This window comes from Rhea pennata, chromosome 13 (genome assembly GCF_028389875.1).
Source record: "Rhea pennata isolate bPtePen1 chromosome 13, bPtePen1.pri, whole genome shotgun sequence".
Taxonomy (NCBI): Eukaryota; Metazoa; Chordata; class Aves; order Rheiformes; family Rheidae; genus Rhea; species Rhea pennata.
The window spans coordinates 8,763,700-8,788,411 of record NC_084675.1 but is presented as its reverse complement, the minus strand read 5'-3'; the positions used below and the strand labels follow the sequence as shown (position 1 = coordinate 8,788,411).

General features: G+C 53.8%; 1 protein-coding gene across 4 annotated transcripts in view; it reads right to left on the bottom strand.

Annotated features, from left to right (window-relative positions):
• ZNF423 (zinc finger protein 423) overlaps positions 1-24,712 on the bottom strand; it is a 262,272-nt gene that overhangs the window by 132,853 nt on the left and 104,707 nt on the right. For all 4 annotated transcript variants that reach the window (XM_062586171.1, XM_062586167.1, XM_062586168.1 and 1 more), the window contains one exon: positions 17,258-17,458. In XM_062586171.1, coding sequence (XP_062442155.1) covers positions 17,258-17,354 — 97 coding nt within the window. In that variant the 5' untranslated portion in view covers positions 17,355-17,458. The remainder of the gene's footprint in view (positions 1-17,257; positions 17,459-24,712) is intronic.

Genomic DNA, 24,712 nt, shown 5'->3' with positions numbered 1-24,712 from the left:
ATGTCAGGAGTAGGGCAACAGCCACAGCAGTTGTTGCTATGGCAGTTCTGCTGCAGGGCACGGAGGGAAGGACCACGGCACGTCCAAGGGACAGCCCCTTGGCTGAGCCCCCAAGTTGCTCTCCGCCTATCCAAATGAGTTTTCATTTGCTTTGCAAGAACAGTGGAGTCTCAGCAGCCAAGGCACCAGCGTGGACTGCTCAGCCCCACTGGGAGGATCCCGGGGGCATTCTTGGGTAGCTGTCCTACCTAAGCTGAGGAGCATTCAGCACCGTCTCCATTATAGTTGTTACATACCTAGCTGAGATGCACATACCCATCTCTGACTGCACTGCTGGTGTATGCTAAACACTAGCATCACAGGCAAGCTGGTTACCAAATCACTGTAGGACATTCAGTTCTGCTAACATGAGCACTGCTGTCATGAGCTTAGATCCAGCCAACTGAAATATGAATGATCTGGTAAACTACGAAAAAGAATGAAGTCTCCAGCACGATTACTTGATTGTTTTGGAGGATGAACACCCATAACTCCAAAAGGCTTCAGCAGGAGACAAGCAGTTTTGTGTTTTTGCAGTTTGAGTATATAAATAAGAATAAAAATATAGTGAGGAGCAAGCTGCCATATCCTCCAGTCCAGATAGTGAGAAATATGAAAGAAATACCCTAAACCAGGAGGAAGTCAGTGACTGCCAAAATCATATCTAAAGGGTGCTCAGCTGAGCTGCTGCACACTGACAATTCTTAGAAACACTGCAGAGACACTTGCTGCACCAGTTTCACCTCAGACACCAAGAGCATTTCCAGCCAAAAAACAATCTTAGCTTTTCTGAAAGGTTTTCTAAGAAACACTTTTTTCCCTTTAGCAAACCATGACTCATTGCTCTGTATAGAACAGCCACCAGATACAGAAGCTGAAGTGCCAGAAAATGCTCCACCAGCTCACAGAGAGTGTTTCAAGCAAGCGCCTCCAGAACCACACTTGTGTTCAAAGGAGGTGCTGGAGAACGCGCCTGTGTGAAATTTGGCACTACAGCTTCACTGGAAGGAACAGGGAGGTTAGTTTTGGCTCACATCAGATTCTCCACCCTGTATTTTGCTTTGAACAGTTTTAATGAAAAACGCAAAGTGAGATTCAGCTGCAACCATCAATTTTTATCTGAGGTTGGTCAAATGTAAAAGAAATTTGATTTTCTGAATGCTTAATGGTGAAAAGGGAATACATCTCTCCTTAGGAGAGACTCTGTATTTTGAGTTATCTTTGGAAGAGGAGGTTGCCAGGAGGCCTATAACTCTTTCACACATACGCAACGCATGTAGGCAAGTGAAATGTCGATGTGGTAGAAGATGGGGTGAATGGGTAAGTGTATCATCCAACTTGTAGTGCTGGGCAGTGGACAAGTCAGTCCACTTTGCTATTTCCAGAGGAGCAGTTAGTCACTCCTCCCACCTACTTAGCAGCAGCAAAATGAGAAAATGCTGCTCTTCAGCTTGGATAGATGTTTATTTCATTCGGAGAATCTCAAGATGCCTCTAGAGGAGCTACAATGCCCAAATCATTAAAGCTTTCCCTTTTGCCATGATGCATTTTGGAGCTTCTCTAGTTCCAGACCATGATGTGTGGAAGGAGAAAGAAGTAGATCATAGGAGTGGTACGAGGGAGGAGAAAGATAGCCCACCATAAGACAAGGAAGGGGAATTTAGCATAAACAAGACAGAGAGTCTCCCTGGACAAGTACGTGAGCAAGCTGGCCCTTTCAAGGGCCTCTAAACACATCAAAGACAAGTGGTGGTTGTTACAGGCCACACAGACTTTTTCCACCCAGAAGTCCACCAGTGCAAAAGGCAAAATTCTTTGCCTCTTAAGAAAGTAAGTATATCTTGCTAACATGGATCAGTAACATTAATTTCAAGTTTCCTGTCTCCTATAATATCACAGAACATGCACTTAAATTTCTCTTCCACAGGCTATGCTGAAAATGTCTGAAAATGGGACAAGATAGCTCATAAATAAATTGTAAAGCCCCTCCTGAAAGTGGATGAGAGGCAGGAGGGATTGAAGCTCAGAGCTAGGACAGCTGGGAGCGCCAAGGAGCAGAACAGAAGAAGGGCAAGGACAGCGTGCGATACCCCAGCTCCATCTGTATGCAGAAGCCAAAGGCAGGGAGGAAAATATCCGTGCAGGTTATGGCAGGCTTCCCCAGGTGTGGGGGATCCTCGGGGGAGGAACACCGTCAACAGAAAATGTAGCAGACCTTATCAGAGACAGCTGATGTGGCATACTCTACAAGAGCTTGTCTGTAGTATCAGAACATCTTTTGTTCTCTAGCCTCATTCTTTCACCTGGCAGCTCACAGATGGAAAGACCCGAGATACGTCCCTGTCACAGGAGACTTTTCTTCAAAAGGCTCCTAAAAGCAAGAGGGACCAGGGCAATATAGGGTCCATTACCAGGTGCGAGTGGCAGAGGCAGCGTTACCCTCCTAACAGCAACTTTTTAAAATTTCTGCACGTTCTCCCTAACCCTGTCCCCTCCCTTCCTGCAGAGCGGTAACAGAGCCAACATTGTCCATCATGGCTCGATCTGAAGTGACTCATTTATTCTCAGGAGATCTGTGTTCATTTTTTTTCAGCCTGGCATCCTAGGAAAACAAGGTTTGTGTGCTCATATTGCCTGTCATATGTCTAACTGTTTGTCCCTTCCTATTATTTTTGAATCGCACTGGACTGAGAATAGAAGGCTCAGAGAGCTATTGAGTTTCTCTTATAGACACTGAGTTTTTATAAGATGGAAGGATCTACACTTGATTGGGTAGGACAGTGAGACACAAACTCATGTGTCTACTGCAGGAAAGGCTGAGAACGAACTCGGCAGTTAGTTATCCGCCCCTGCTGTCATCAGGCAACCAGCACAACTCGTGACATGTAACAGGCCACAGCACACACTGCTTCTTGCCCTGCTTGTAGACAGCAGACGTGAAAGGGAGAGAGCGCTGTGTGGGGAAGGAAGGTGGGAGAGCTGGGTTACTGCGATGGAGAAACGCAACTTCACAGGAAGTCAGGTCTCGAACATAAGAAAACTTGTTCTCTGTGCTCAGATTCCCTGCAACTTCATCATACATCAAGGACAAATGTCAGTACTTCTCAATATGTAGCCACACGCAAAAGAGCGTACAGCCAGTCAGGATCTCATCACCGAGCCCACTATTAGATTTGTTGTTAAAACTTCTTCCAGGTATGGCAAGCAACAGCGAAGTCACTGCAAAGTCACTTTATCTCCCTGTCTCCACTCTCTAGGTCCACATCTTTCAGAGTCCTGTAAGACTCCTTGCTTTCACTAGAGAAGGCAGTTAGTTGTGTATGAGAAACAACAGGCTGCTATTAAAGGGGGGCTTTTTACACAATTAACATAAGGTTTCTTGAAACAAGGAAAAAGCATGTGCTGAATCAAATGCAAATGCTCCCATAAAATCGCAAGACTTGACTCTCTTCTGAGTTTGTGACATCAGTAAAAAGCAACTCTCTATCCCAAGTGCATTTGCAGAGGCATTTTCCTATATCCCCCTGACCAAACTGTTGATTTTTAAGGGAAAGAGAAGGAACAAAGAAAATGTCCCCTTTTCCTGTAGCACCACATGATGTATTTCATTTGCCCTATCCTTCCTCCTTCTAGTGACAGTGCAGTGTTTGTCTGGATTTTTAACAGATGTTTCTAAGTACTCTTGACCACTTCTGTCTCCTGAGGATTGCTGTAGTGGGATAGCTCGAGATAGTAATACAAACAAAGCTGTAAGAGGCTCTCGGGGATAAATCTATAGACACTGCATCTAGGATGGGTGTGGGTATGGGTCCAAGCCTTATGAAACTGTGCAAATATCCTCTGAAGACTAACAAGCTGGAATGACCCTGCCTGCAGATGTTTTTGAGTTTACCAGCACCCCAGTGAAAAGCAAGACAGCTTACAGATAACTGCAACACCACCGAAACAGCCGGTGAGCGGGACTCGAGCTGAAAGCTATAAAAGCAGGGATATATTGGAACAGAACGGCATAATGCCGAGGATGATGTGCGATAGTGTGACTCCATTTGAATGCACATATCAAAGACACTGAGAAAGGGCTCCGTCTGGGTTGAGGGAGAGTTTCCCAGATGTCAGGTAGCCCCTGGGAATAAGCACACTGAAGTCATTTGACAGGTGTGAAGGTACGCATGCAGTCAGAACATGGATTTTTTTTAAAAAAAAATATACAAATATACACACACACACATACATATATATATATCTGCTTTCCTTTTAAAAGAGAATGAGTATCTTGCACTTACCCTAGGAAAGAAGGCAGCGACATGTGCCTGAGTTTGCACGCAGCCTGCAACAATAATCTAAAGCACAAACTGGTCACGTGCACTTTATGGCTGCTAATTTACATACCGAAATGTACCCATTGCTACTTCATACCCAAATAAAACCTATTGCAGCTATTGCTCATGCTTTATAGCAGCTGAGGCCGTTCTTGTTAAAAGGTCAGTCTCCTGGCCGGGGAGCGAACACGAGCAAGGAGATGGCGCGGCTCCATCCCACCGTCCCCAAGTCTCCGCGGTACGCTGCGCTTGCTCCTCGCCGGGGCTGGAGACGGGCGCATCCGTACCGGCCACCGCGCCTCCCAACCCCTTCAGGCTGGCGGCAGCTGGGTCCGTCGTAGCACTATCACAGCCCTCCCCAGGCAAGAAACCACCTGTAACCCCCGCCCGAGCCTGAGGCACGTTTCCCCTCAGGTAGCAGCGCCACCACCGCTGCCCACGCTGAAGGTATGCACACCTTCTGTCACCTTTCGTATTAGCATCCCTCTTGACCCCTTTGTAAGATGGTTTCAAAATTCCTCATTCTGAGAAACACTTGTTAAGTATTGGCCCCGACTGCTACACAAAGCAATAGCTTGGTAGTCGCAGCCCACAAGATGAGTTTACGAAGCTAAATATATCATCAATGGATTTTGAAAGCATTGTAGCCAGCAGACTGGAAACCACATGCAATACAAACACATAATAGAACTTTTAATGTGCAAAGAGACTAAACAAAAAGATCCTTGACCTTCTTGCTTTCCCTTGCATACCATTATCCCCAGCGAGACAGCAAATGGGATGACGTTGAGAGCAACAGCTACCACGAAGCAACTTTGGAAGCCAATTTCTACAGTAGTTAAGCAGTTAATGGCGTTAATCAGAATGATAACTTATTAAATTCTGCATTTATGCAAATAGCATTTTGGCATATCACATGGAGACTTGAGTAGCAGAGCTTGCCAGGAAAGGTCCCAACATCTTTTAAATTTACTGGTTTTTCTTTTTAATAACATGTAAAATAATAGCAAAGAACTACGTCCATGATCATTGGCGCACCAGACGAACCACGCTTTAAATAATAAAAAAAATAAATAATTATAGTCACAAATTAATCTCCATCATTCCAAATAGATTAACGAACAAATTGTTTAATTCTCAACCTTTATGAAGCAGGGATTAATCTCTACAACTAAATCCACTCTCCCTTTAGCTTTTTAACAAGAAGTTGACATTTCCTGTAGACCTCCCTAAAACAAGCAACATTTACTGAACAAAGCAGATAGCAGATATCCCTAACTCTCCATGCTACGGTAGTTATAGGATATAAAATAGGAAAATGTAAAGCAACACAAGAATTTATGGCTATGACATGATAGGACATTATTTGCATATGATGAGATGAATCAGGAAAACTGCATTTAGGATAGGCAGAATTTACAGTAACCTCTATTTTGTAAAACCTGTGTGGAAAACTGATTGTCTTCCAAAAGCAGTATCTGGCATCTTTAGACTCTAGGTTGTACTTAAATTCAATGAGGATGCAAGAAAGATGGGGCTGGATGAACACCTATGAATCGTGCTTTTAATCGCTTTAAAGGTGTACTAAAAATATCAAGATACATGTATGCACCTACTTGTCCCTTAGTTGGTGCTGTTCTTTAGTGAAATTAAATTCTGCACGGAAAGTTGCGTATGCATTTCATTCATTCCATATCTTTAGGAAAATGAGGTGTGAAAGTGTTTACCCGTTCTCCTTGCAGCAGGATGTTGTGCAAAATGACCAACTCACCAATTGAAATTTTACCTGTATTTTGCAAATGAATAATATGGTTTAAACACAAGCTTTAACTGTCGGTTTGTTGATGTATATGTAGGTACATACGCATCTGTGTACATTCTCTTTGTTTGGACAGAGCATTTTCTGCAACACAGAACGTTAAAATCTCTCTAGAAAAAATAATTGGCCTTTTTTCTCCCTTTTAGGTACAAATTTCTGTTTTGAAATGAATGTGCAGGTTTCCTGTTACTGAATGAAGCCTTCACTTCAAAACACCGTCATCGACTAATTTACGTTTAATTAAAACAGAATGTTTTACATCACAAACACTTTTTCTTTTTTTAAATAGCTCATGTCGTCTTTACCTTAATGTGATTCCCAGCTATTACGAGAAGAAGGGCTGTCTTTTTCTTTTTAATTTCATGAAAGAATCTAAAGTTCTCCAGCCACTCTCTTTATGGAGTAAACTTATGCAAGCGCCGAAGCCTTTTCCAGAGCAAACAGGATTCTCCCCACCTCCCTCTGGCCTTTCTCCCTACTGAATGCCACGGCCTTCACTCAACCAAAGGAAATGAAAGACAGACTGAGACAACAGCATCACGTGGGCGAAGGTCAGATTGATTTTCAGCTGTGTGGTGCTGTTTTATCACCCTCAGGACAAAAGTTAAGCCCTTTTTTTTTTTTTTTTTTAATGTCTGCTTTAACAGAGTAACTTATTTTTTCCTGAAATTTTGGTTGGGCCCCATGCCACCAGAATTACCGAGGATATACTAATGTAAAACATTTGTGGCTCTCTTCTTCCTCGGAGTAAAATCCACCGCAGCCCAGACCCCGCGATACTTCTCTCCGAGCTCCCCCTGCTCCCCCGCGCGCACAGCGGCTCCGCGAAGCGGCCGAGGCCTCGGCAGGGTCGCGGCGGGCGGCTCGAGGGGGGCCGAGCTCACGAATCGCCTCCTCTCCCCCTCCCGCCGCCGGGGCCGGGGCCGGGCCGCCAGCCCGCCGCCGGCGCCGGGCCGCGGGGCGGCTCTCCTCGCCGCCGCTCTCCGCGCGGCTGCGGCGCCCCGGGCCGCGGCGCAGGCCGCTCTGCGGGGCGGCCGCCGGGCCCGGCGCGAGGCGCCCGGTGCGTCGCGGCCGTGCACGTGCCCCCGGGCGCGCACCAAGAGCACCTTCCCCCGACCCTCGCGGGGCTGCAGCTTAAGCTGGTGGCCAGAAAGCGCCGGCAAGTCTCACATTTAAGCGACGGGAGAGGAAAATCTTATTCGCTGACCTTTTGGGGTCTTTTTACATTTTAAGCTGGTTTCGTTTGCATGAGGAATTCAGCGTTATTGCGGCTGTCCCCGGAAGGTGGTGATTAATCTTCCATAAAGCAAGGAGCGCTGCCGGCTTTATTGCTGCCTAGCAGAGGCCCTGCTCGGAGCCGAGCCGAGCCCTGCCGGCGCGGGCGCCGCGACCGCGCCGAGCGGGCCCCGCGTCCTACCTCTCGGGGCTGTCGCGCAGCAAACTGGGCCGGAGCCCGCGGCAGCGGCCGCGCCGGAGCGCGCTGCGAGGGCAGCTCCCAGCCTGAATCGGGACGCAGCTGGAATGCAAATTGAAAAACTGGCTCGGTTTTGTTAAACAAAACCGGGGATAACAGGTATCTTTAGCTCTTCTGAGGCTGCCCGCAAAACAGCGTGTGCGAGCAGCTTGATTTCTTTTTAGGGAACTAAATCAGTTACGTGCAGGGGCCAAGAAAATGAGAATATCAACGCAACGTAAGGGAGGAAGCTACGCTAAGCAAGAGCTGAAATGATGAAAGACCAGAAAAGGAGTAAAGCAAGGGAACAGCCTTGGCGGAGAGCGGGCAGGGCTGAGGCCGGTCGCCCCAGGAACCGAGGGGAGAACCCGGAAAAAGCCAAACCACCCGCAAGGAGGAGGCAGCCAGCAGCCAGAGCACAGTCACAACTGTTCTAAAAAAGAGCCATAATGGCACGCTGTAAATAATTCCAACTGATGTTCTCATAGCACAGCAACATTACGCAGCTATTTTGATTTTTGGCTTGGTTACTTTGGTTTATTGATGCAGATTGATCCATGTAATTCAAATTTGATTGGATTACTCTTGGAGTCCAGTAAATCACCTGCATTCATTTTTGCTAGGAGGAAGTGAATGCAGATATATATATTTATATTTTTGCAAAGTCATAAAGAGAATTTTATTCTTCTTCTGTCTTTCCAAATTTTCTACCAAGTAATTAGTAGATCTAGATTTCTAAAATGACCGTGTAATACAAGTTATAGCAAATCTCATTCATTTTAGGAGATATCATTAACTACAAAGCCTGCACAAGTGAACTCAAGTTAATTCCCAGTCTCTTCCCCTACAGCTATGTCCAAAAAATCCATTCAGATATTTAGCGTAACAGACTCCCTGGAGAAGAGGAAAGCCATGGGCCTCTTCAGCCTTTCCTTACGTCCTCCGCCGCAAGGCTAACAGTAATCAAGCAGCAAGGAGGAGCCAAAAACTCGTTTGCGACTTGCTGAGAAAGAGAAGTCTTCCTAGAGAAGACATGCTCCCACGTGCTAAACTCCCGGTGCCTTCCAGGGGAAGTTCACCCCAGCGGTTATAGATCTGCCACCACCAAAACCCACCGGGATTCGGGAACACAACTCCACCAGCGTTTCATGCGTGCTGTGAGGCAAGCTGGCGAGGCCTCAGTTACAGCTGTTCACGGGCCGGTCCTGCCTCCTCCCCGAGCCCTGACCTCGCGTCCCCCCGTGCTGGCCCCAAGGCTTGGGTGGCTCCAAGGGGTGCCAGGCCCGGGAACCGAGCACACTAAAAACCAATCCTCATAATTTTCAGCAGGGTCGGTTCCCAAAGCCATCAGAAACCTTGTGTGTGCGTGACGCGGCAGACGGACAGAAGGAACATCCTTTCCGTAACGATTAAGATTTATGCCAATTTAAGGTGACTTCAGCTTAATTCTGTGATGATGAAAATAAGAATAATACTAGCTCATGTCATAAAATAATTGCTAGTCTAGTTACAGGAAGTATTTAACATGAACAGACCAGATGCCTTGAAAATTCCGGATTAATTTGTATTAGCAGAGGCAACCAAAACCTTGCTGCAATAAACAAGAAGTTTAATTAACATTACCTATGATTTAGTTACAAATTTAACTTAAATTTCTACTGAACATATTTTCAACAATTTTGAATTAAATATGATATTATGAAATTTCATGATATTATGATTTCATGATATTATGAAATCTATTTTTTAAAACTTAACTTGCTACAACTATTAAGGTGATATAAATGAAACAGCATTGGTGCGTACCCATCACCAATACTTTAAAGAAAGTCCAAGATCTTTGGTGGAGGTCTAAGCAGCTAAAGTCTTCTGATATGCTAACTCAGCTTTGAGAGCAACAGCCTGTCCAGCAGGTCCAGGGAAAATAATTCCCTTATTCAATTTATTTGACTAGTTCAGTCCGGTGACTAGTTCACGCAGAACTGAGAAACTATTTGGCAGATCATAGCTAATTTTCTCATGCTAGAGAAAGGAGCAAGACACCAAAAGGGAGCCCAGGCACTCAACTTGGGGTGCCTCGGGGAGCCACGTACCTCTGCAGATCCATCCCGCTCGCAGCCTCCTCCCTCAGCTGGCGAGGGGGATGCCAGGCGCCGTCCCTCCAGGCAGTCCCCGAGGCAGGCCGCGTCCCGGGCTCCCGGACCCAGAGGACATTGCGGGATGCTCGGGCGAGCGCTCCCACAGCCGGCCGGCTGCGGAAGACCAACCCATGCTGGCAGGTTTCCCTAAAGCCAGCCGGCGCCGGGGGTGGAGGCTGCCTCCTGGCTCCCCCAGCCCGGAGCACAGCTAATAACATGCCAGCTGGATCTGCAGACACGCCAAGTTTAATGAGGCTACAACAAAAGCGTTCAAATAGGCACTACAGAATTTCTGCTGGGTTTTTTCTAGAGCTCATTTTAAAAAAAAAATAGGTAGAAATTTTTGACAATGTTTGTATGCACTCTTGCTTTATTTTTAATTGGTTTTTAAAAGACATTTGTAGTCTTTAAATGCAAAGAAATCAACATTAGAAAGCCTTTTTTTAATCCTACTACTACCAGCAACAAAATTATGTTCTGTGGTGAGTGCTTGAAATACACTGCTGGTTGGTTGCCTTTTTTTTCCTTCCTTCCTTCCTTTCTTTAAATAAACATTGAAGCCTTAATTCTTTTTCCCACTATGAGGCCAGAGACCACCTTTCTGTCTCCTAGGTCTCTCCCACCAGGAGAAGTACTATCCTTTTCTCCCTGTTCAGGAATCAGGATGGAAATGCAAATGTCCACTGCACGTCTAGCACCGGTGACAACGGAGATACTTTACCTACTTGGTGCCCTATTGGCGATACTTTACCATGCACCTTAGCCTCTTACTTTGGGGCATGAGGGAGGAAATAAGAGGATTGTAAACAGGGAGATCCCTCCACCAAGTGTATGAATCTTCATGCCGCTCAAAGGTACTGTGCATTTCTGTCCAAGATGGAGTTGGATGGTGGGTACTTCTCCTATCTGGTCCCCTATCTTGGCAAAAATAGGGAAGAAGAGCAGGAGGCGTTGAGGAGGACATGGATGACCAGAGTCACGGAAGAGCTTCTGCACAGAAATTAGTAAGAAGACGAGGAGTCTTCAGCTTGAAAAAGGAGAGCGCAGAGGAGTAGTAAAAGGAGCCTGCTCAGACATGAGTGGCTGGAGAAGGTGGAGAGGAACAGCCATCACTGCCTCTTGTACTGCAACAGCTATAAGGTATCAAATGAAAGCAGGAGGTGACAAAGCCAAAACAAACAGGAGATACATTCCCCAGCGTGTAACAGAACTGTGGAGATCCTCACCACTGAAATGCTAAAAGCATATCTGGCTACAAAGAGAAACCTCAAAAAGCAAATTCATGGAAGAAGAGTCTCTGAAGAACTTGAATAAAAGGCACCAGAAAGTCTCTGGACAACAGTTTGCTGACAGCTGAGAGAATATTCTGGGGAAAAGGCACAACATGGACCATCAGGCTGGCTCTGTAAGGCCATTCTTACATAGGTGGATGAAGACCACTTGCCTGATGGTCTGCTAAGGGGGTAGGGAGAGAAATCAGAGAGAGAAAAAAAAAAAGGCAGACATTCAGTGAACCTTTTGTTGATTGCTCATGTCTGTGACCTAAAAACCATGACAGTACTTTTGAATCTGCAATAGCTACCAGTATGGACAAAACCAGTCCCTTCAGTCACTGGCAGGACATGCACACGCTAGCTGTGGATGAGCACTTAGCTACAAATAATCCATGCTCTCTTCTGCTTGAGACGGGACAACTTCAATGCACCATCCATCAAACTAAGGCATTATTAAGAGGTTACACTATAACAAATGCCCAATTTCTAGGCCACTCTCACTGCATTTCTGATTTGAGTTTCATGTATTAGTTTATATTAGCTGCAGTTCAGAGGAACCCAGATGTGACCTGGGTAATGAAGGAAGGTGCATCCGAGCCCACAGGCGCTCTCACCCCAGCACTTTGCAGGTACTGCTCTCTTCGCAACACTTTGGGTGCTTCAGTCTGTGTTCACCTCCTGATTTCCACTGCAACAACGTATCGGGAGGAGAAACCGGCTTTTCAGACAGCCAAGTACCAAACCACTAAAAAAACTCCAACAGGATGCATGCTATCTTTAATAAGCCTTGCTTAAAAGATGCACCCGCTTTTGTTTCTATCCATTTCATATATCTCTGTACTTATTTTGCAGACTACTTTTTGAACTAGATAAAAGTAGATAAAAGAGCTCAGAGTAGTAAGAACAAAACAGTCCCTTGCTGATACAACCAAGCGAACGTGTTATCCTCAGCGCCTCACTGGGCCACATGCTCAAAAAATGACAGGGAAAAACATATGCTGGTTGAGGAAAGCCATCACCATCGCAAAGAAGTTTCTGTGCAGCCTCCAAGTGCATAGCCAGGCCATCAGCGGTGACTGTCAGCCGCGTGACGGCCGAGGAGGGGGAAGAGGCAGCTCATCGCTTCCCCTCCGACGGGGAGTTTTGGTTGCAGCAACCACAGTGCCTGCAGATGCTCTGGCACGGCTCTTATCTGCACGCGCAGCGCCTGGCTTCCCTGCCCGCGCAGTCCCCGCGGAGCGCACACAAAGGTGCCGGCGGCGCCGTGCCGGGCAGGAGGCGGGCGCCCTGGCAGGCGCTTATCTGCACCTGCGCCACGCGCCCCGGGGCTGGCACGGCCCGCGCCGGCACGCTGCGCTGCGGCCCTGCCCACCACTCGCCGTGCTTCGCCTGCCCTTGCACCCACGGCCACCTCCCGGCACAGTCCTGAGAGAAGCCTCCTCACCAGCCAAGCTGCCCCGCGCCTGGAGGTGGCATCCACCCATGCCCAGCACCTGGAGGTGGCCATCCATCTGCACCTGGAGGTGGCTATCCACCTGTGCCCAGCACCTGGAGGTGGCCATCCCCCACACCTGGAGGTGGCCATCCATCTGCACCTGGAGGTGGCTATCCACCTGTGCCCAGCACCTGGAGGTGGCCATCCCCCACACCTGGAGGTGGCCATCCATCTGCACCTGGAGGTGGCTATCCACCTGTGCCCAGCACCTGGAGGTGGCCATCCCCCACACCTGGAGGTGGCCATCCATCTGCACCTGGAGGTGGCTATCCACCCGTGCCCAGCACCTGGAGGTGGCCATCCCCCACACCTGGAGGTGGCCATCCATCTGCACCTGGAGGTGGCTATCCACCTGTGCCCAGCACCTGGAGGTGGCCATCCACCCACACCTGGAGGTGGCTATCCACCCGTGCCCAGCACCTGGAGGTGGCCATCCACCCATGCCCCACACTTGGAGGCAGTGGCACCCGGGACAAAAGCAAACACTCTGCCCCAGGCCCATCTACATGGCAAGAAGGGAGAACTCCGGAGGAAATCCACATTTTTACAGCGTGTGGTATTACTGAGCTTTTCTGATGCCAATTCTAAAACTCTGCTACAACCTCTGGAAAGAAGGAAAACTGCATTTCAGCACAACAATGTAGAAACAAACAGAAAAGGAAATTTTTTTTTTAAAAAAAAAAAAGATTGAAACACTAGTCAGGTTAAGAGAAAGGAACAGACTTCTGGCAAGGACAAGAGCACTCAGACCGAGCCACAACACAGTAATTAGGGCCAGTAGGTCATTAGAGCCACAGCTGTATAAACTAGGTGTATAATTAAGTTTCCACACTGCTTTTTCACAATTGTATTTCAATTTCTTTTGTGGAGAATGATCAGTAGTTCATCAATTTAAAAAAAGGCAACAGCAGCAAAAAGGAAAAAAAAAGAAAATCTCTGACTTGCCAATCAGGTCCGACAAAAGATGATAATTTGGAGGAGGGCTAATTTTGGAAATACAGGTAAGAAGTCTATCTTTGTCAGTGTGAAGTACAAAGTACTACATGACAAAAGCATTAATCAGATGCAGTCGCTTGTTGACAAGCTGCTGCATGTGGTTTTCTGGGTACGCATCCTGCACGTACAGTTGCAGGGCTATTATAGTTCTTGTAGCAGGTGAAATGCAAGAAAATACAAAATTATACACTAGCATGAAACAGTTACAACACCTCATTTCAAATGTAAGCCTAGTGTACAAGTTACAGGGCATTTAAAAGGAGCAACTGCAAGACTTTAATTATAAACTAGTTCCTACCGTACAGTAGTTTAGAAAAATCAGCTGCTTCCAAGCTGGCAATATCCATATATAGCTCTGCTGCTGTTTGAAACAGACAACCTGTAAAGTTATCAACAACAGAAGAGGACCTCATGAAATGCTCAGAGACCCCGGCGTCACCTACTTCTCTCCAGTTCATTGATGCGCTAATTTGCTTTAAGATATTTTACATTCAGTTGAAAAACTGAAGAAAAAAGTTTACACAAGGACATTCTGACCCAGTGGGAGGGAAGGGGCGATATGGGTGGAGGAGGCAAAAATAACGCAATAAGAAAACTGAAGCTAAAAAAAAAAAAAAAAGGAAAGAAAAAAAAGACTAATGCTTGTGGATTAAAACACAAACAAAATAGCAAATCTCAGGCTCTTCAGCCACTTTTCATCGGACAAGAATCAACTCTGTATCAGACAGCAGACAGTATTATACTGCAGAACAGTTGTTTGATATATGCAGTGCTAGTGCTGGCTAAAGAACACAATAATTTGTACATCCAGCTGTGATTCTTTACTCCTGTCAATAATGCCAAAACATTGCATTATGCTCTAACAGCAATGTGCAAAAAAAAAAAAAAAAAAAAAAAAGCATAAAAAGGACTGCACGTGATGCTAATGGTAATTACCAACTCTCTTCTAGTTAGGGGGACATACGGCTATGAGTGATTTTTAAGTTAATTTTTAGAACTTAACACACCTAATGTATACCCTAAGTACTTTTATTTATTCTTAGTGTATTTTCAGAGATGCTTTCTAGCTGTTCAAGGCACTGTGGCCCAGGCTGCTGCAGGGGAGGTCGTTTGTGGGGCAAAGCTGGCAGCAAGGGAAGGGGATGTTCCTGCAGTACAGGCTGCCCCCATTTAGACCCTGTTCAGATCCCTGTAGACACTCAAAACCTACAGCCTGCAATCACAGGCACCAGTCACGAGTAAAGGTATAAAAGGCACCTAATTCTGTCAGCGAGAGAACATCTATGCTACACTGACATCAAAAGGAATACCATGCACTTATGCTACAAGAGATGTCTAGATTTCAGCGGTGTTTTGTCCTCAAAGAAACAAGTCTGAAATACATGAAAAAGCAAGGGGGGAAATGGCTGTTTGTTACTTCCTTACATGTCAAAGCAGCTGCGTTCAAACTGTACGATAACTTCAGCACACTGTAATGAATTTCTAAGGGATTCCAGTGAAATAGATGGTTTATCCTGTTCTTTGGAGTAATCTCCTTCAATCCTGCCGCACTCCTGAGCTACAATACCTTCCTAACTTCCCTGTCCCACAGGAAGTCATTAGTTATGTTGTATTATCAACCTGGTAATATTATCACTACAAATATTACCTGCGTTGATCCAGAGCCGTGTAGACACGATTGAACACTCTGCTTCAGATTAAGACATGAAAACCTAGCTTGCCAAGAGGTCAGGCTCTGCATTGCAACCTCATGCGATCAGGCAGGCTGTAGGAGTGCGGGCAGCTAAGGACACAGCCACAGAGCCGCTTCTGCGGAATAGCAGCTTTAAATGCTCCACACTTCCTATGCTGGCTGAGGTTTTCACCCTGCTGCTGCAAGCCTGTTCTGCTGAACTGAACAACGCGTGCATTTCGTATGCTTTGAACAAAATTTCTTACGATTGTCAAAGAAATGGGTGGGTCTGCACTTTAAAGTTTTGTCTCACAGTTAAGGTATGTAGTATCTAGAGATATTCCAGATTTTCTCCATGGAAACACTCTTGTTCCTGAGCATATGAGCGCCATCCTCCTATTTACATTAAATTGCTACAGAACACTTTAGATCAAGTGAAATAGGAAACAGGCACTCGTACTCTCGAACAAGGTTGTCTCCACATGGAGATAATCAGCATCTGTCCCATCGGCATGCAGATGGCTATAGAGTTCCTTTTTATGACAAAATGTCCTTGTGAATCAGCATCACATATGAAGACAGTAAAAGAAGATGAAATTACGCTACCTGCAATCAAGAATTAGCAATGGGAATATTAACAAATTCTTCTGATAGGTCCCACAAAAAACCTGATTTGTTTTACTTCGTCTAACGGAATAACTTACTGAGGATAAATAAAAACTGAGGTGTGAAAATACCAACTGTATCGATATGAGCAAAATCTCTAGATTGCTACATCTTAGTGTACATTTGCCTCAGGAAAATAACTGCTGCCTTTCATTGGGCTCGTGGACAACAGCCACAGCTCACGCGTGCTGCTCTTCGGGAGGCAATGCCGGAGCCGCAGCTCCTCTCCCAGCTGCACCTCGCCCCGGGGGCGGCGCGGGTTCCCTTCCCAGCGGCAGGGCGCGGGATGCCCTCGGAGCGGAGCCTGACCCACGTCCCGGGGCTGGGAGCGGAAGGCCGGATCAACCCGGGCACCCGACGAGCCTGGGGAGCCCCAGCGGCCCTGACGAGCTTCCTGTGTTTGTTCTTGGCTGAGCTTCAATTTTACCGATGCCCAAGAAGAGAAGAAAACATGGACTAATTGCCAAATTACGTGGCCAGGGAGGGAACACGCACTCAGGGAAAGAAGGTGGAGGGTCTGGGACCCTGCGCTTCGTGGAGAAACTAGCCCTCTGCAATTCTGCACCTACCAGCCGGAAGAGAAACTGGCTAAAAACCTCTTGGAAGAGCATAGAGGAAAAAGCGATGGCAAAGTGTTCGACCAAGAGCCTCCAATTTAAACGCATACCAACATATTCTGTGCTCACTCTCCTAAGATTTTACTTTATCTTTGATAAAATTGGCAAGGCTTTTTACTGTGCCCGTAAGCCGGCTCAGCACGCTCCCCAGAATACCTGCTGCTATCCCTGCCCGTGTGAAAAGAGCCGTGTAAGAGCAAGAGATGCTGCAATCGTTCACACCGGCACTCTGAGCTTTTCCTTACTCCACAAAAAGTAAAATCAAGATCAGCGTAGGCTGACGCCATCCTCGCCTCCATAAACTGCAGAAGAAAATGCCATAATAACCTATGGAGAATGGCGTATTTTCAGGGTGGGATTACGAAACTCACACTTGGAATTTTAATCTCTGAAGTGTCATGTTCATTTATGGGGTTCAGAGGCCTTCCTTCGTGGGAGTTTTGCACGCTTAAGTCATCTAACCTTTTTTAAAATCTGCCTGTAACTGGAGAGAAAGGAAAAATACCCTATCTGAAACTTTTAACACTGAAAAAGGCCACAACATTTTTACCTACCATAATTACTGGCAGTTTCCAATTGGAAAGCTGTTGCTTTTATTTTAATTTTATTAAAGGAGTGAACAAAGGCTACCCAAGGCACCACAATAAAATTACATTAACTGTAAAATTACATTATTAATTCTTTAATCTCACTTGAGGCCTCAAGCTGTTGCTATGTCCAATTACCCAGCTAACCACCTGTCAGAATTGCAAAGCTAGTTTAACATTACCTCCAGGACAGTTGTGTGCCCTGTGTTCAGTCAGGTCTGCCAGTGAATCGAAGTCCTGCTGACAGTTATCGCAGGTGTAAATTGACTCATCCTCCATGTCTTCATCTTCCTCGTTTCTCTCTTCCTGACTCGTCACGCTGTTCCTCTCTTCCAGGGCCCGGCTGTCCTTCGCATCGTGCTCCAGCTCTCCTCCCAGGCCACCTGCCAACGGGAAGAGCACGCTCTAAGTTTTTCAGGTCTGAAGAAATAAGAGATTTAAGAATGATGTTGCACTTATTAAGACACATTTAATTACAGCTGCTCTCACATTATTCCCGACGCTTTTTATTACATTAATGTGGTTTTTGTATCATGCGGTGCAACAATTCTCAACTGTACGTGCTACTGCTTGGTGTGAATCCTGCAAACACGCTTTTTATGAGCTTCTTTAGTGGGTGTAGAGCAGCAATCTCCAACTCTGTCACATAAATTTGTTAGTGTTTCATTGCTTAAACCAGATTCTCAAAGCCTGAAAAATTGGCAAGATTAATTACAGCCCACAAAGAAAAGGCATATACTGAATTCTAGCTCCTAATGCTCCCCACCTCCAAACCTCAGTATTACTAACATTAGGGGGAAAAAAATAGTTCAAAAGACCCCCAAAGAACACACGTATGCCACTGTGTGAGAGGGCCCATAAACCAGGGCGAAGTCAGTCTACTGGGCGAGTAAGCCTCGAGTGCTGTTGCTGTGGCCACAAGGCAGATGTCATTGCACGTGACCTTCAGATGTCTCAGATGGTTTCTTATCCCACTCTATGAGCCCAGATATCCCAGACATGGGATAACACCACTGTCTTTGCCAAATAAAACACAAGTTTTCATGCATTAGTGTACCTCAGGATGCAGTTCTCCAAGAGCTCCAGAAACACCCATTGCAAGGCGGCGTTACTGGGAGGATCAGCTTTGCTACACTGGGGCAATACATGGTGTTAGTAGGGCTTCGTTACCACCCTCCACTGAAAGTGCACGTTTTATACCATCTTCTGCACGGAGCATACCAATATAAATCAGCTAGTGTAACATGCTTTGCAGTTTTCCATGGAGCACTTGTAATGTGACATACCCTTCGCATTGCAATGGAAATACTAAAAATCAACGCCTGCTTGTGGTGTATCACAGCATCTCTCTTAGCAATTGACTGATCTACACATTTTCAGGTTCTTTTGCTGTTAAATTATACATACCTTTCTACTAGAAAATTTCCATTAAAGTTGAAATACAATATGCATCTTAACAAATCAGATATGCCACTTATACACAGATAATGAATTTAAAGGATTTGGTTATAAAAAGTATCACTCAATAAGCTTTCTGTGTTGTAAGTCATCATCTGCGCTATGTTTATTCAATAAAATGCAGTGTTCAGCTTCATGCTTTATAGCCTCTTCCTTTAATAAAAGCTTATTGTAGTGAAAAAGAGCATAATTCTGGTTCTCTTTATACTACTACCTCGCCAAATAATAAGTTACATTTAAAGCCATGCTAGCTTTGCTTAACTTAACACATAATTTAATGCACATATTCAAATTATCACTTCCATTTTGTCATATTTACTTGGCACACCTTTTTACAATCTCTCATCCCAGACGTGAATCACAAACATTACAGCTCATTCAATCTTTTTAAAGCCCGCATGTCCTGTAGAGTTGATAGTTAATAAATCAGAATGTCAACCCTCCAGTTTCATAAGACAGAAACCTATAAAAATAGTCCAAGTACATAAATCGAATTTAAAGAACTGCCACCTGATTCCGTGCTGCCTGCTAACGGAAAACCTGGAGAAAGCACCTCTGAACCGCTTTTGCTGCCGCCAGGAGCGGAAGGCAGGTAGGTACCGGGGGGAGGTTTAAGGGACTTACGCGGCGGCAATTTTTGCCATTTTTGACGGTTAACCTAGAGGTCAGCGGAGCGGGCGAGTACATTGTGACAAATTCATCCTTGGTAGCGCTCCAAAACTTCATGGCTACACCAGGGATAAATCTGTTTGACCGAGTCCAACAAAAACAAATAATTTAGCACACTGCTTTAGGAAAAATAAATTGTACAATGTGAGATAAGAAAATAGATTCCTGACTGCAAAGCCAAATTCCAGAAACATTTTTCAATTCCCCGCTGAACGGGGAATCTGATCCTCCAGGCAACCTTTCAAAACTATCGTTGCTTGACATAATTGTATGTCAAATAACACAACGATGAATCGCGCATAAATTATTTAGCGAACGCAGCATTGCTCTGGGATGAGATGTTTCCGTCTGCAGCGAGGCCGAGGGCTCGCGCACGCCCGTGCTGCTGGCGAACAACGCTGCCCTCCCAGCCGGCTGCCAAGCGGTGCGCTTTCCTCGCTCTCCTGGCTCTCCTTGCTCCCCACCCCCCTTTTTATTTTTTTCCCTTTTTAAATCCCGGCTGCAGGCAGGCGAGGGCCGCTGCACAGCGGCACGTGGCACCGGGAAAGGCGGTGCTCCTGCCCGCCCGGTGCTGCTGCCCGCCTGGTGCTCCTGCGCCGCACGGCCGAGGGGCGGCACAGGGGATCCCGGCGCCTCGCGGCGCCTCGCCCCGGGGCGCGCTCCTGCGCCGCACGGCCGAGGGGCGGCACAGGGGAACCCGGCGCCTCGCGGCGCCTCGCCCCGGGGCGCGCTCCTGCGCCGCACGGCCGAGGGGCGGCACAGGGGAACCCGGCGCCTCGCGGCGCCTCGCCCCGGGGCGCGCTCCTGCGTCGCACGGCCGAGGGGCGGCACACGGGAACCCGGCGCCTCGCGGCGCCTCGCCCCGGGGCGCGCTCCTGCGCCGCACGGCCGAGGGGCGGCACACGGGAACCCGGCGCCTCGCGGCGCCTCGCCCCGGGGCGCGCTCCTGCGCCGCACGGCCGAGGGGCGGCACACGGGAACCCGGCGCCTCGCGGCGCCTCGCCCCGGGGCGCGCTCCTGCGCCGCACGGCCGAGGGCGGCACAGGGGATCCCGGCGCCTCGCGGCGCCTCGCCCCGGGGCGCGCTCCTGCGCCGCACGGCCGAGGGGCGGCACAGGGGAACCCGGCGTCTCGCGGCGCCTCGCCCCGGGGCGCGCTCCTGCGCCGCACGGCCGAGGGGCGGCACAGGGGATCCCGGCGCCTCGCGGCGCCTCGCCCCGGGGCGCGCTCCTGCGCCGCACGGCCGAGGGCGGCACACGGGAACCCGGCGCCTCGCGGCGCCTCGCCCCGGGGCGCGCTCCTGCGCCGCACGGCCGAGGGCGGCACAGGGGAACCCGGCGCCTCGCGGCGCCTCGCCCCGGGGCGCGCTCCTGCGCCGCACGGCCGAGGGCGGCACAGGGGATCCCGGCGCCTCGCGGCGCCTCGCCCCGGGGCGCGCTCCTGCGCCGCACGGCCGAGGGGCGGCACAGGGGATCCCGGCGCCTCGCGGCGCCTCGCCCCGGGGCGCGCTCCTGCGCCGCACGGCCGAGGGGCGGCACAGGGGATCCCGGCGCCTCGCGGCGCCTCGCCCCGGGGCGCGCTCCTGCGCCGCACGGCCGAGGGGCGGCCTAGGGGAACCCGGCGCCTCGCGGCGCCTCGCCTCGGGGCGCGCTCCTGCGCCGCACGGCCGAGGGGCGGCACACGGGAACCCGGCGCCTCGCGGCGCCTCGCCTCGGGGCGCGCTCCTGCGCCGCACGGCCGAGGGGCGGCACAGGGGATCCCGGCGCCTCGCGGCGCCTCGCCCCGGGGCGCGCTCCTGCGCCGCACGGCCGAGGGGCGGCACAGGGGAACCCGGCGCCTCGCGGCGCCTCGCCCCGGGGCGCGCTCCTGCGCCGCACGGCCGAAGGGCGGCACACGGGAACCCGGCGCCTCGCGGCGCCTCGCCCCGGGGCGCGCTCCTGCGCCGCACGGCCGAGGGGCGGCACACGGGAACCCGGCGCCTCGCGGCGCCTCGCCCCGGGGCGCGCTCCTGCGCCGCACGGCCGAGGGGCGGCACAGGGGAACCCGGCGCCTCGCGGCGCCTCGCCCCGGGGCGCGCTCCTGCGCCGCACGGCCGAGGGGCGGCACACGGGAACCCGGCGCCTCGCGGCGCCTCGCCCCGGGGCGCGCTCCTGCGCCGCACGGCCGAGGGCGGCACACGGGAACCCGGCGTCTCGCGGCGCCTCGCCCCGGGGCGCGCTCCTGCGCCGCACGGCCGAGGGGCGGCCTAGGGGAACCCGGCGCCTCGCGGCGCCTCGCCCCGGGGCGCGCTCCTGCGCCGCACGGCCGAGGGGCGGCACACGGGAACCCGGCGCCTCGCGGCGCCTCGCCCCGGGGCGCGCTCCTGCGCCGCACGGCCGAGGGCGGAACAGGGGAACCCGGCGCCTCGCGGCGCCTCGCCCCGGGGCGCGCTCCTGCGCCGCACGGCCGAGGGGCGGCACAGGGGATCCCGGCGCCTCGCGGCGCCTCGCCCCGGGGCGCGCTCCTGCGCCGCACGGCCGAGGGGCGGCACACGGGAACCCGGCGCCTCGCGGCGCCTCGCCCCGGGGCGCGCTCCTGCGCCGCACGGCCGAGGGCGGCACAGGGGAACCCGGTGCCTCGCGGCGCCTCGCCCCGGGGCGCGCTCCTGCGCCGCATGGCCGAGGGGCGGCACACGGGAACCCGGCGCCTCGCGGCGCCTCGCCCCGGGGCGCGCTCCTGCGCCGCACGGCCGAGGGGCGGCCTAGGGGAACCCGGCGCCTCGCGGCGCCTCGCCCCGGGGCGCGCTCCTGCGCCGCACGGCCGAGGGGCGGCACACGGGAACCCGGCGCCTCGCGGCGCCTCGCCCCGGGGCGCGCTCCTGCGCCGCACGGCCGAAGGGCGGCACACGGGAACCCGGCGCCTCGCGGCGCCTCGCCCCGGGGCGCGCTCCTGCGCCGCACGGCCGAGGGTCGGCACAGGGGAACCCGGCGCCTCGCGGCGCCTCGCCCCGGGGCGCGCTCCTGCGCCGCACGGCCGAGGGGCGGCACAGGGGAACCCGGCGCCTCGCGGCGCCTCGCCCCGGGGCGCGCTCCTGCGCCGCACGGCCGAGGGGCGGCACAGGGGAACCCGGCGCCTCGCGGCGCCTCGCCCCGGGGCGCGCTCCTGCGCCGCACGGCCGAGGGGCGGCACAGGGGAACCCGGCGCCTCGCGGCGCCTCGCCCCGGGGCGCGCTCCTGCGCCGCACGGCCGAGGGTCGGCACAGGGGAACCCGGCGCCTCGCGGCGCCTCGCCCCGGGGCGCGCTCCTGCGCCGCACGGCCGAGGGGCGGCACAGGGGAACCCGGCGCCTCGCGGCGCCTCGCCCCGGGGCGCGCTCCTGCGCCGCACGGCCGAGGGGCGGCACAGGGGAACCCGGCGCCTCGCGGCGCCTCGCCCCGGGGCGCGCTCCTGCGCCGCACGGCCGAGGGGCGGCACAGGGGATCCCGGCGCCTCGCGGCGCCTCGCCCCGGGGCGCGCTCCTGCGCCGCACGGCCGAGGGGCGGCACAGGGGATCCCGGCGCCTCGCGGCGCCTCGCCTCGGGGCGCGCTCCTGCGCCGCACGGCCGAGGGGCGGCACACGGGAACCCGGCGTCTCGCGGCGCCTCGCCCCGGGGCGCGCTCCTGCGCCGCACGGCCGAGGGGCGGCACAGGGGATCCCGGCGCCTCGCGGCGCCTCGCCCCGGGGCGCGCTCCTGCGCCGCACGGCCGAGGGGCGGCACAGGGGAACCCGGCGCCTCGCGGCGCCTCGCCCCGGGGCGCGCTCCTGCGCCGCACGGCCGAGGGGCGGCACACGGGAACCCGGCGCCTCGCGGCGCCTCGCCCCTGGGCGCGCTCCTGCGCCGCACGGCCGAGGGGCGGCACACGGGAACCCGGCGCCTTGCGGCGCCTCGCCCCGGGGCGCGCTCCTGCGCCGCACGGCCGAGGGGCGGCACAGGGGAACCCGGCGCCTCGCGGCGCCTCGCCCCGGGGCGCGCTGCTGCGCCGCACGGCCGAGGGGCGGCACACGGGAACCCGGCGCCTCGCGGCGCCTCACACCGGGGCGCGCTCCTGCGCCGCACGGCCGAGGGGCGGCACACGGGAACCCGGCGCCTCGCGGCGCCTCGCCCCGGGGCGCGCTCCTGCGCCGCACGGCCGAGGGGCGGCACAGGGGAACCCGGCGCCTCGCGGCGCCTCGCCCCGGGGCGCGCTCCTGCGCCGCACGGCCGAGGGGCGGCCTAGGGGAACCCGGCGCCTCGCGGCGCCTCGCCCCGGGGCGCGCTCCTGCGCCGCACGGCCGAGGGGCGGCACAGGGGAACCCGGCGCCTCGTGGCGCCTCGCCCCGGGGCGCGCTCCTGCGCCGCACGGCCGAGGGGCGGCACACGGGAACCCGGTGCCTCGCGGCGCCTCGCCCCGGGGCGCGCTCCTGCGCCGCACGGCCGAGGGGCGGCACACGGGAACCCGGGGCCTCGCGGCGCCTCGCCCCAGGGCGCGCTCCTGCGCCGCACGGCCGAGGGGCGGCACACGGGAACCCGGCGCCTCGCGGCGCCTGGCCCCGGGGCGCGCTCCTGCGCCGCACGGCCGAGGGGCGGCACAGGGGAACCCGGCGCCTCGCGGCGCCTCGCCCCGGGGCGCGCTCCTGCGCCGCACGGCCGAGGGGCGGCCTAGGGGAACCCGGCGCCTCGCGGCGCCTCGCCCCGGGGCGCGCTCCTGCGCCGCACGGCCGAGGGGCGGCACAGGGGAACCCGGCGCCTCGCGGCGCCTCGCCCCGGGGCGCGCTCCTGCGCCGCACGGCCGAGGGGCGGCACAGGGGATCCCGGCGCCTCGCGGCGCCTCGCCCCGGGGCGCGCTCCTGCGCCGCACGGCCGAGGGGCGGCACAGGGGAACCCGGCGCCTCGCGGCGCCTCGCCCCGGGGCGCGCTCCTGCGCCGCACGGCCGAGGGGCGGCACACGGGAACCCGGCGCCTCGCGGCGCCTCGCCCCGGGGCGCGCTCCTGCGCCGCACGGCCGAGGGGCGGCACACGGGAACCCGGCGCCTCGCGGCGCCTCGCCCCGGGGCGCGCTCCTGCGCCGCACGGCCGAGGGGCGGCACAGGGGAACCCGGCGCCTCGCGGCGCCTGGCCCCGGGGCGCGCTCCTGCGCCGCACGGCCGAGAGGCGGCACACGGGAACCCGGCGCCTCGCGGCGCCTCGCCCCGGGGCGCGCTCCTGCGCCGCACGGCCGAGGGCGGCACAGGGGAACCCGGCGCCTCGCGGCGCCTCGCCTCGGGGCGCGCTCCTGCGCCGCACGGCCGAGGGGCGGCACACGGGAACCCGGCGCCTCGCGGCGCCTCGCCCCGGGGCGCGCTCCTGCGCCGCACGGCCGAGGGCGGCACAGGGGAACCCGGCGCCTCGCGGCGCCTCGCCCCGGGGCGCGCTCCTGCGCCGCACGGCCGAGGGCGGCACAGGGGATCCCGGCGCCTCGCGGCGCCTCGCCCCGGGGCGCGCTCCTGCGCCGCACGGCCGAGGGCGGCACAGGG